The sequence below is a fragment of the Lutra lutra genome, chromosome 14 (genome assembly GCF_902655055.1).
Source record: "Lutra lutra chromosome 14, mLutLut1.2, whole genome shotgun sequence".
Taxonomy (NCBI): Eukaryota; Metazoa; Chordata; class Mammalia; order Carnivora; family Mustelidae; genus Lutra; species Lutra lutra.
The window spans coordinates 47,480,025-47,492,380 of NC_062291.1; the positions used below are offsets into that span (position 1 = coordinate 47,480,025).

At 48.1% G+C, this 12,356-nt stretch overlaps 1 protein-coding gene across 2 annotated transcripts in view; it reads right to left on the bottom strand.

Annotated features, from left to right (window-relative positions):
• FRMPD2 (FERM and PDZ domain containing 2) overlaps positions 1 to 12,356 on the bottom strand; it is a 90,363-nt gene that overhangs the window by 11,693 nt on the left and 66,314 nt on the right. For both annotated transcript variants that reach the window (XM_047703047.1, XM_047703046.1), the window contains exons 22-27: positions 10,503 to 10,607; positions 9,670 to 9,763; positions 8,482 to 8,567; positions 6,321 to 6,468; positions 4,403 to 4,617; positions 1,963 to 2,061 (exon numbers count right to left, since the gene is read on the bottom strand). In XM_047703047.1, coding sequence (XP_047559003.1) covers positions 1,963 to 2,061; positions 4,403 to 4,617; positions 6,321 to 6,468; positions 8,482 to 8,567; positions 9,670 to 9,763; positions 10,503 to 10,607 — 747 coding nt within the window. The remainder of the gene's footprint in view (positions 1 to 1,962; positions 2,062 to 4,402; positions 4,618 to 6,320; positions 6,469 to 8,481; positions 8,568 to 9,669; positions 9,764 to 10,502; positions 10,608 to 12,356) is intronic.

Genomic DNA, 12,356 nt, shown 5'->3' on the forward strand with positions numbered 1-12,356 from the left:
CCTCTATCTGACCTCTGAAGCCACATGAATGAATGAAAATTCTTCTTCCATGTGGCCCTCAAGTATAAGGAGAGAGAAAGCATGCCCACCATGCCTCACTCCAAGCCCTCCCACTGGACTTTTCTGTGCCCTCCTAAGTGGAGCTATTCTCCAGAACAGAAGGACAACTTTTTCCTGGCATTTCCTAGAGATTTCAACAAAAGCACAGGGCACAAGCCCCGCAGCCTGATCTCTGCCCTTGTGAAGCTCAACCTTCTCACACCCCAGTCAGTTGCTCAGGTCATGTGATACAGATTTTGGTGAGAAAATTGCCAGGGAAAGGAAATCAGAAAGCTGCCATGTCTACCTTCTTTTCCAAACTGGCAACTGGCAACTTTCTGATTTCCTTTCCCTGGCAATTTTCTCACCAAAGTCTGTATCACATGACCTCTCAGAGTCCTAGCTTCAGAAGAACCTGGGTTCCCAAATCCCCTGTGATGTCTCTAGTGACTGTCACCCTCAGAGATGAGTGACTGGTTCTATCCACATCTTATAAATGAGGAATCACAAGGCCTAGAGAAGTCAAGCCCAAGGTCCATGCAGCCAGCACGTGGCAGAGCAGGTGCAGGTGACTGGTACCCAAACAGAGGGTACCCAAACAGACGCCTCCCAGGACGAAGGCTTTCATCCCCCAGCTTCCGGGAGTGCTGGTTACTGACAGTTCACACCCAGCTCCTCCCCAAGAATCGTGCTCAGCTCAGCTCAAGGGAGCCATCTCAGGCAAAGCCCAGTCCCCTCCTTTGCGACAGCCCACACCGCAGTGTTGGTTGATACAAAATGCAAAGGCATGGCTCTCTTGTCCCAATTCAGGGCAGCTCTGAGGGGCCATCCCAGTTCCAAAGCTCCCTGTGCCATAAGCAGAGCCCCCTGTTGCAGCTGCACAACGTTAACGTCTCCTTCCACCCAGCCTGGCCTCCCTCACCCTCCCAGGGGTTGTTCCCAAGAGCAGGGCCCATAAATCTCAGGCACTCAAATCTTTGCTGCAGCATCTGTGTCCCAGGCCCCCACCAGCGGCATTATGACAGTTAATTTTTTCTGTCAACTTGGCTAGGCCACAGTACCCAGATGTGTGGTCAAATACTGGTCTAGATGTTTCTGTGAAGACATTTTTTATATGAGCTTTGCATTGAAATCAGCAGACACTGAGTAAAATAGATGACCCTCCACGATATGGGTGGGCCACGTTCAATCAGTTGAGGGATTTAGGAGAAAATGACTGAAATCCCCAAGAAAGAAGGAATTCTGTCTCCAGTCTGCCTTGGGACACACACTGCAACATGGATCCCTCCTTAGGTTTCCAGCCTGCCTGCCTACTCTGCAGAATTTAGACTAGCCAACCCCCACAACCACATGAGCCCATTCCCTAACCTCCCCTCCCACCCACATCCCTCTACACACATCCACCCTATTGATTTTATTTCTCTGGACATCCTAAGAGAAATATAAAAGCAAAAATTCTGAATCCTCCCAATCTCATTGCCTCTTCTTTGCACTAGACCATAGGTGTCTAACTTGTGCTTTAGGAAAGTGGACATAAATCCTGTCTTCCATTTCAATTCATCAGAATGGAAACTCTTACCTTTCCTCAGTCTGGTTTTGTATGTATTATTCTTGGTCCTGGTTTCCCCTCTTGGATGCTTGGGCCACCAGAAGGCCTGAGTCCAGAAGTTTCACAGACAAGATCTAAACATATGACTACTTACAGGAAGACACAAACATTGGAGATGCAGAGGAAGGAGGGCAAGCAGAAGACAGACAAGACATAGGAGCTCATGAACTTGTCACAGACTAATAGAGGTTTGGAGTCTAGCTATCTCCTTGCCCAGTGGAAGAAGATGGCCTTGAACCCTACCTGAAACAAAGCTGGGTTTCTCAGGACAAGAAAAGGGGTGCTTGAAGGCACCAGAGGGCACCGTCACTTACCTGCCATCCCTGGTCTACCTCAGGCAGAACACCCGGAGGGGGTCGGCAAAGTAGGAGCGTGACTTCCTGGGAGGCCCCTCGCAGTAAATGGAGCACCTCCTATGAGAAACCAGAATCTGTGGTTGGATGTGAGAGTGACATGGCTGTGGCATCTCCTCCTATGTGCTCCCCACTAGCTCTCTGGCAGTGTCGCCTTGATCTGTTTCTCGGCTCCAGAGAACTTTGGAGAACACTGTTAGGGGCCTGACTTCCTAAAGTGAGAGGCACAAAAATCACCAGCCTGAGGCTCCCGTGCAGGCAAAGCATCCATGCTGGGCTAGAAGTGGCCAGCGTCTGCCTAGGGCCTTTCCCTAGTGGCACTTGCCCATCCTGATGCCTTTTCTTCACTGAGAAAATGACTCAAACAAATAGCTATTCATCATCTCAACCTCCTTCTCCTCTCAGCATCCCCCATCTCAGAGGCCAGCACCCCAATCTCTAAAGCTTAACCTTTGGCCCTGAGCTTTCCTCCACTGCTCAGCTTGGGCACACAGAACTTCTCACCTATGAAATTGCAGTGCTCCCTGCCTCCTCCAGGGTCACCCACCTTCCCTCCTCCATGGTGTTCAAGAGCATGCTTTCCACAATGTGGATATAACCAGGGCCTTCTCCCACTGAACTGCCTCTCTCATGACCTGTTCTTACCTGCCGCTGCCTCTCAGCTCACTCTCTCTCTCTCCCACCTGCTTCCCCATCCTAAGCTCGGGCTATCCTGAGCCTCTTCCACCAACCCACTCTCTGGTTCCATGGCTTCAGGGTGCCTTGATAGTTCCCATTTCCTATCTAGGCCAGGATGTCTCATCCTCTCCTTCCTACTGCCACTTTAGGCTGGAAGTGGGGGTGGGGGCTGTCCTGTTCATGGTAGAATGTCGAGCAGTATCTCTGGCCTTTGCCCACTCGATGCCTGTGGCACCTGCCAATTGTGACAACCACAAATGTATCTGAACCTTGCCAAATGTCCCCTGAAAGGCAGTATCATTTCAACTTGGGAACCGCTAATCTGGATGTCATTTAATAACCCCCTTTAGCGGCAATGGAACGTGCTTCCTTCTCGAGTTCCCTGAGGAGAGCACTTTTTTCTCCCCAGTTCCCTGGGGCAGGCATTTTTGTTTCTCACGGCACTTGTCCTCCACTGTCGGTTCTGTTTTCTTGTTTGTCCCACCCCACCACAAGCTCTGAGAACATATGAACTGCCTGCTTCTGCGTCGTTATTTCCTCATGGAGCTGCTGACCCAGCACTAGGTCTCAGAAAACAGGTCTTCAGTCACAAGCCAGAAAAATGAAGCTACTGCCACCCAAGCATATGCTGTGAGGGGACTCTCTGCCCTTCATCACTCAGTCCAGAGCCACTCTCCACCTTGCTCTGTGTTCCGGAGGTGGGCCTGTGCAGACTGCAGAGAGGGTTCCTGTTGGGCTCAGCCAATGGGAGCATGGGTGGGATCGGAGACAGGGGAGGGAGGTGGTTCCTGTTGGGCTCAGCCAATGGGAGCATGGGTAGGGATCAGAGCTGGGAAGACAGGTGGATATTTGTTTTCCTGCCTTCCTCCCCATGGCATTGCACAGAATGGCTGGATCCTTCAGCTACTGTCACTGTTCATGTCATCAGGTCCACTTCACAGGCTCTCTCAATTTCCCGGATTATATAACTGCTCCTTCCCATGCGCCTTTGGACTTGGGAGGTATAGATGGATAATTGCACCCACTGTTCACAGCCCCAGGGCTCTACACTCTCCCTTGAGCTTCCCAACAACCAGCTCACATCTGTATTAAACTCTACTCAAATGACTCAATTTCCAGCCAGGACCCTGACACAATATCCCATTGAGATATTGTGCTATAAGGTTTGAGAGGTGTCCACTTTTTTATTTTTAAGTAGGTTCCACTCCCAGTGTGGAGCCCCATTCAGGGCTTCAACTCAACATCCCAAGATCAAGACCTGAGCTGAGATCAAGAGTCAGATGCTTAACTGACTGAGCCACCCAGGCACCAGAAGTGTCCACTTTTTACTCTCTTTTTTAAATTACATTTTTGAATATATACAGGACAACGGATGCAACACTGCTCATCAACTTCTGTAAATTTCATAGAGAAATGGGAAGAAGGGCAGGAAGGGACCCACTGTAGTCTCTTCAGCCCACACATCCACGTCCTAGAATGTTAAGAGAGCTTCAGCCAGCCCAGAGCCAGGCTTTTATCTTCAGTTTCATTATAAATCTAATTAGAAACAAGGCTTACTCAAGGTCAGATATTCAAGAACTGAGACAGAAAATTAAATTGCTTTCTTTGTATGATCCAGCTTCCAGGTGTGACTTTCAAGAGCCCAGAATATTCCTTATGGTGTGTGGGCCTTAAAAAAGCATGGTTGGTGTCAGTGTGCACACGGGGCTGTGTGGTCTCCTACCTGGAACACAAGGCCTTCGATGGGCCTTCCATTCACGGCCAGGATAATGTCACCAGCTGCGATGGCCCCGTTCTCCTCAGCTGGCTGCCCTGGAAAGAGTCTCTTAATTCTCACAAGATCATTCCTGAGATGGCTGCAGCTCTCTCTCTCCATCTGCACGAAGCTGAATCCCAACCCACTGGCATTTTTTTTCAGGGTGACTTCAAACTTAGGACCTGTGTTGTGGGATATGGACAAGATAAATCCCTTAGTAGATTCCCATTGAAGCTGACTGGGTTGTATAATGATGTAAACTGTCAAGTGAATGAGTTATTTCTGACAAAAAGATTTCATTTTGCTAATTTTTATGATAGAGTCCATTATACTTATTATAGATCAGTGCTGCCTGATGGAAATATAAGGTGAGCTGCAAATGTGAACCACATGTATAATTTCCATTCTCAAATAGCTGCATTTTAAAAACTAAGAGGAAATGGGTAAAATCAACTTGTTCATATAGTGTCTGTAACCCAATATACTACAGTAGGACCATTTCAACATGTAATCAATATTAAAAAGTGTTAATGAGATATTTTGCATCCTTCTTAGGAACTAAGTCTTCAAAGTTCAAATACATATTTTATCAATTTGGATTGGCTATATATCAAGTATTCAATAGCCACATGTAGCAGGTAGTTATCATATGGACAAAGCAATTATAGATAATCAACAGGGTTTATATGTAAAGACATAGTTGATAGACATGTATAATATACTTATATCATTTAATAAAACTTACATCATATATATTCCTATTACTCCTTTAGAACCTCAATCATTTTTAGTATATTTGAACAAAATTTTGCATAATTAGACTCTGAAAAAAATTCTGGTAACATCTATGGAAATGTGTTAGCCACTGTTTTCTTTAGTCATGTGGACGGACCATAAGACAAAACAGATGTCTCTGGGCAGCAAAGATGGACACAGCTCCAGGAACCTCACTAGCCTAACAGCTAGAGAAGCCTTTGGGTCTCTCCTAGTCTGCCTCCCACTCACTTGACAATGAATTAATAGGACAGAGCACTGACTCGTAAACCTTAATATGGAATGAGAATGAAAACATCCAAAGATTTGTTTCTGGTGTATCATACGAGCGATTTCACCATCACTGCAATGAGACCCCTCACTTCATTTGATAGTGAGTCTGTCAAAGGGCCTCACTGGAGTGAGCGGAGGAGCAATGAAAGAGGAAACAGACTCATCGTATGCATGCTTGTCCCCCTCCACCCGACCCCATTGCCCGCTATGGCTACCAAGCTTCCAACCTGACTCACACCTTCAGGAAAATCTCTGAAAAGGGACTGAAAAGTGGCTAAGCTCCAAATCATGAAATGCTAAGGGAGTACATGTTTTCCTAGCAGGAAACAAAATCACAGGGCTGTGCAGAGAGGCAGCCCTTTGGTAGATATGCCATGATGTCCCTGCAAACTGATGGACGTTTACCATCATGCATGATGCTAATAACGAGGCTAGATTTCTGAGCACCTTCCCCTCCCAGCCTGCCTCATCACACCCCACATCTTTTGTTATGAGTGTCTTGGCTGGAAGGTGGAGATTTGGTCAGAAAATGCCTGATCCTTTCATTCCAATTTCATTCCTAAAGATTTATACACAAGCATTCAGGCACCTGATTGAGAAACCGCAGAAGGCAGAGGGGAGAATTACGCCTGGCAATCATTTTGGAAGAGTGCATTTTTTTTTCCTAGAATCACATTCCATTAGATTGGCTTCCACTGCCTCCGAACACCAGCCGTATCATGTTCACTATCTTTTGAGAACCCAGAGGAAGCCTTCCTACCTTCCCTTTTGAGTTGAGAATTCAAAAGCAGCACGGGATGACATGACAATAGTAACACTCAATTCTCTCTCCTCTCACCATCTGTCGCAGAGACACAGCCTGCGGGTCTGCCGGGCAAGGCTGTTGCCAAGGAAACAGCCGTGCATTCATCTCCCGTCCTGTCCTTAGCAGAAGGACACTGCTGGGCAGTCCTAGGGCCTCTTCTCTCTAAGACCAGTCTTGCAACCTAGAAGACGGTTGGACAAACTCCATTTGCACTTCATATGACAACCAGGAGCCTCTGCCTTCACCCGGCAAATGCTTCTTAATTTTCTCATACTTCCAATAGCTGCTTCATTTGAATCGCAGATTAAAATCTCCAATCTAGCCCACTTATTGGGATCCAGAGCCATATTTTTAACTGCCCGTTGGACAAATGTTTCTGGAGGTAGCACATGTACCTCCATTTCAGCGCTTTCAAGGCCAAATTCACCTTCCTCTCTCTCACCTTCACTACCCTCTCCTCGTTCTGCTTAAAACATTCCTCCCCTTGCATCTGCTCTCTCAGAACATGGAACCTTCCCTCAACTAACCTCCTAGGGGCCACACCTGCAGGGATCCAGTTTATCCCCTTCTGCCCTCCAAATGCCCATCTGGTTGCTAAGATTTGCCTGTTCACCATCAGAAACATTTCCCCCAGGGCTCCCAGTCCTCCATTCCTTCTCCTGCTGCGAGTGGCCAGCTGGACTGTGGCAAACTCCAGCTAACTTGGCTTCCTGGACCCTATCTTCTCCTCCCCAGGCCACACCCCCCATGGCTGGCTACCCATGGGTTGATCTAAGACACAAACTAAACAAGCAACACTCTTGATCAAAAGTCTCTAACATTGGGGCGCCTGGGTGGCTCAGTTGTTAAGCATCTGCTTCGGGTCCTGGGATCAAACCCCACATCAGACTCCCTGCTCACAGGAAGCCTGCTTCTCCCTCTCCCACTCCCCCTGCTGTGTTCCCTCTCCCACTGTCTCTCTCTATCAAATAATAAAATATTTTTTAAGTCTCTATTGTTTCCCATCACCTAGCAGGGTATCCCAGATCTATGCCAATCTGGCCTTCCCCTTCCTTTTGGTTTAAATTTTCCATCCTTCTTCCCTACACACTCTATACTCTCATTACACAAAGCACGATTCAGGAACCAGTGACTAGACATCACCTGGAAGCTTTTCAGAAATGTTGAGCTTCCATTCAGGGGACTTGGGCCAGCTAACATCGTTCTGCTGCCATTGTCATTCAGCAGCACACCCATGATCCCAGTGTGACAATTCCCATCTGTCATCACGGCTAGCAAGCCGCCAGCAGCAAGCAAGAAGTACCTTCTCTGACCAGGTTCATTAGCAAAAGCCTAAAGAGCAGAGAGTACTAAGAAATTATGCCTCTGTTCTCAAGACAGGTCAACCAAGGTGGCCAGCATAAGTCAATTTCACTGCAAACCAGAAGACTGCTTTGGGAAAGGAAGCAAACAGGGGCCCCTCCGCTCCCTCTGTTTGCCAGAAGGGCCCACAGGAGTCCCTTCTGTCTCTGCCAACTCCCCAGTTACCTAGAGGGCAATGCCAGCTCTGAGGCTGAGGACATTGAGACACAAAAGGGCTCCCACCCTCAGGCAGAGGACTGGACACAGCATGGTAACATCCAGATGCTGTGTGGGACCATAGAGAATAAGGAGTCCATAATGGTCAGTGCCTTCTGCTCTGGGTGTCTGGAATTTCTACTTCACTGTGATCAGAATCCCAGGACAGCGTGGCCTGAATTTACCCAAGGTGATGGGAATAGCATGAATGGGGGAGAGGGTGTGAGCAGGTGCAAAGGCCAGCTGGTGACAAGGCTGGAGGGCAGATGGAAGCATCTCCCAGTGTGGGCTAGAGCAGAGAGTGTGAGGCAGCAGCCAGAGCCAGATGGGAGAAGTCCCTCCACCACATCAGCCCTGTTCAGCTGTCTGATTCCAGAACCGAGGCAACTGAAATGCCAGCTTTGCAAGGGTCTTTGCAGGGGTTGAGGTATGCTGCTTAGGAAATCTGTCTGCTTCCTCCTTGCTTTCATATCACCATAGAAAAGTGAAAAAGGGAAAGAGAAAAGAAGACAAAGGAGAAAGACTTGTTTTGTTTCCTGCCGGTCTGCCTCCCACCCAGAGGCCACCGCAGCGTCTAATGTTGCCCAGGAAAGCTCTGGAAGGCAGAAGAACAGTTCCCTGCTAATGGGGCACTCACCTGCCCAGAACCCTTGAGGCAACACACTGCCTGTTTGTGGGTGAGGCCACACAGACTCACTCCATCCACTTGCAGGAGCCGGTCACCTGGGAGGGGGACAGAGGTCATGTCTCTGAGCTCCTGAGGCTACAGGAATGACTCTTGCTGGAGGTCCCTGCCCAGCACCCTTCATGCGGCCTCAAGGAGGGTCAGGAAGCGGAGCCATGAGAAGCCCCAATGGGGCCTGGCTGCCAGCCACCTCTCTGAGCATCTTTATAGATCAATGATACAGAAACCTTTCTATTACTGGCTCCCAGACGGGTTGAGCTAGCTCTGTATAACTGTATAAACTGTTCTCCTGTGAAACCATTTTGAAAGTACTTTCAAGTCAATTAGGGGTAATATTTATATCTCCAGGATGTGCTTTTATTTATTTATTTATTTTTTTAAACTTTCAAAACAGGTCAGAAAGACCTGGTTGATGGGTTGATGCCAGGGACAGACAGGGGAATTCTCAGGAAAATAGAGACAACTAAGATCCTGGGTACCCTTTATAGCTCAACTTGCTATTTTGGAGGGCAATAAAAATCCTCCCCACCTCCCCCGCTTCAGAGCAGTGGATGTGAGGAAGGACAGGGAGGAGGTTTGTCACTGTCCTCCCTGGATACTAAAGTGGGAGTCAATGACGCATGCTCTGTCCTCAATGGGAAGCGCTACTTTCTTCCATGTAGACCAAACAGCAACGAGCTTATTTAAAGCCTCCTGTTTTAGGGGCACCTGGGTGGCTCAATGGATTAAGCCTCTGCCTTCGGCTCAGGTCATGATCTCAGGGTCCTGGGATCGAGCCCCGCGTGGGGCTCTCTGCTCAGCAGTGAGCCTGCTTCCTCCTCTCTCTGCCTGCCTCTCTGCCTACTTGTGATCTCTCTCTCTCTGTCAAATAGATAAAATAAATTAAAAATTTTTAAAAATTAAAACCTCCTGTTTTAAAATCACCTTGTGCTTCCCAGTGCACCACCACAGACATTTCATCCCCTTGTTAACTTATCATGGAGATAGGCCTGGTTGAATCGACCCCTTTCCCAGGTGAGGTAACCAGGACCTAGAGAGGGAACTATCTGCACGACATCTAGGGTGAGAACAGGGCAAGGTCTAGAGGCCAGGGCTTATCACAGCCAGGAAGGCAGTGCCCCACATGACTCCATCCCTCACCCCGCAGGATCTGCCCTTCCTTGGCAGCTGGCCCTCCAGGAACGATGGCTTTCACGTAGATACCTCCATAGGGCACACTTGTGTTAATGCCACCCTGGTAAACACAATGAGAAACACAGTGAAAGACTCACCACCTGTCTGCCCCCTCTAACCAGGACCTCCCTGGCCTCCCAAAGAGATTCCCACATCCGGATGCCATGCGATCCCCTTACCTCATCTCCATGTGACAACATCTTAGACATTCACTTGTTTGTTCAGACCATACTTTCTACTGTGCGGCAAGGTTAGATGCCCCATAAGAAGTATAACATTACAGCTGGCAGGAGGGAGCCCAGCACTGGCCTGTGACAGGTGCTCCAAAAATCCAAGTCACATCAATGCCCCACTTTGTCTCCCCATACACAACAGACAGCATAGGCAGATACAGCCACGGGCCCAGAGGCTGGCCTGGCATGTCCTGTCTGCTTGAGTCTTGGTTTGGAGGTACAAACCCAGAATTCACTACACAGTGAATACACAGGGCACTCTCCACTGCCCTTCCTTTCTTGTGCAGCATAACCACAGAGTCAGGACCCATCACCCAATCCTACCCACACTGTTTGGAGAGTCTGATCCTCCCAAGGTTGCCTTGCATCTCCCAGGTGGTCTTTAAGTCCTCCCACCTCCCACTCCGCAGAGGTCCCACTGACTTTCTTGGCTCGCCATTCCCCATGAGCTGCTTGTACACAAGGGGCACATTATCAGAGGTTGCCATCTGAATGGAATTCCCACCAAGGCTCCAGAGGGACGTCTTTTCAACCATGTACTTCCCAAGCTTGCCTAATAATTCTTACAGTCACACTGAATCCAAGCGTCCCATCTTCTTTAACCAATTTCACAAAGTAGATTTCACTGACATTGATTTCTGAAGGTGGTGGAGGACAAGAAGAACCAGCACCCTGTCACCAGAAAAAACAAATGAAAATAAAGAAGGCATGAAGACAGTTGCCTACAGGAGCAGATAGTGAGTCTTAGCTCTCGCCAGCATTGTACACCACAAGGGGCATAAATTTCAAAGCTCAACAGGGGTCACTCCCAGCTTTATCAGCTCCTCCCTCTATGACCTTGGGCCAGTTCCTTGGTCTCTCCAACCTTCCCAATCCACAAAAATGGAATGAGGAATCCCCTTTTCAATGTGACTGTGAATCATACATGGCCCATAGCAGGGCTCAATACATGTAGGTTCCCTCCTGTTTCCACTCAGGATACAAATATCATGTGAGAACTAAAGCCATCCAGGCACTTCCTGGTAGCTTCACACATGACACTAGCTAAGTGACGTTGGATTCCAGATACATGGCAGCTTCTTAAGCAGAAGACAACCTCAGGAGGAACTTCAATCATCCCTAGCAAGAGTAGCTGCATGGGGTCTTACTTAACAGTGTGAAGGACAGAAGGCAAGAATTATCTACCAGGTGGCAGGAATTTGGCTCAACGCTGTGACAAGAGTGGTTTGTTTATTCATGGGTGGTTTGTTTATTCATTCATCCAACCATGCAACATTAAGTGAGTGGTTTATTCATTCATCCAACCATGCAACATTAATTGAGCACCTGTTACATGTCAAGCATTGTGTAAGTTGAGGGGACAGCACTGATAGGACAGACCTGCCCCTACTGAACTACTAGTTAGTTGGGAAGAAGGTTTTAATGAACTGTGCCCAGAAGATGGAGCCACGGGTACTCCCAGCCTTTGGTCTTATCTGCCTCCTCTGCTTAGCTGCTTCCTGGTTCGCTGTATTAGAAAATACCATTAATACAATAGGAAAATAGACAGGCTAAAGTAACCTGGAAAATTATGAACAGAAGAGTTTCCAAAGCGATGAACAGACAAAACTCCAGTTTTTCCTGAGACATTCCAGACCGTGGAGTCTGGCAAAGAGTTTTGTCCACACGTTAAAATTCAAAGAATAGGGTGCCTGGGTGGCTCAGTTGGTTAAGTGACTGCCTGCAGCTCAGATCATGATCCTGGAGTCCCAGGATCAAGTCCCACATCGGGCTCCCTGCTCAGCAGGGAGTCTGTTTCTCCCTCTGACTCTCCCCTCTCTTGCACTCTCTCTCTTTCTCATTCTCCCTCTCTCAAATAAATAAATAAAATATTTGACACAACAGTGTCAGAAGTGTTGTGAGTGGGGTCCTAGTGTGAGTGTAAGGAAAGTGGAGAGTTTCTCCTAGACAAAGGGCCTCTCAGAAGGCTGAAAGGGTCTCTTAACATCAGCTTCACAGGGCCCAGAGCAGGAAGGAGAAAGTTCTAGAGGGCAAAAGGAGACCTTTCCACCCAATGTCCAAGGAGACACAGCTTGAGGTGGTAGGACTGAAGTACATGGCCCTCTGTATCCCAAAGTTGACCTTGTCCTCTTCCTCCCTGGCACTGACAAAAAGCAAAGCCATTGAGTTGCAGTTCGAGCACTAGAGGCCAAGAATATATGGGATATCTGCCCGTACATTGCCCTCAGTGGCAGCCAATGTTATTACCAGTAACAAATATAATCAGTGACCAAGGACACTGGAGGACCCAACACTGAACCCCATGGCCCAGGCACTGCACCTGGAGCTTTGCCTTTCCCCCTTTACCTTCTTCTCAATAATCATGCAATGCAGGTACTTATTTTGGAAAAGCTGAGGGTCAGAGAGATTAAGTAAATTTTA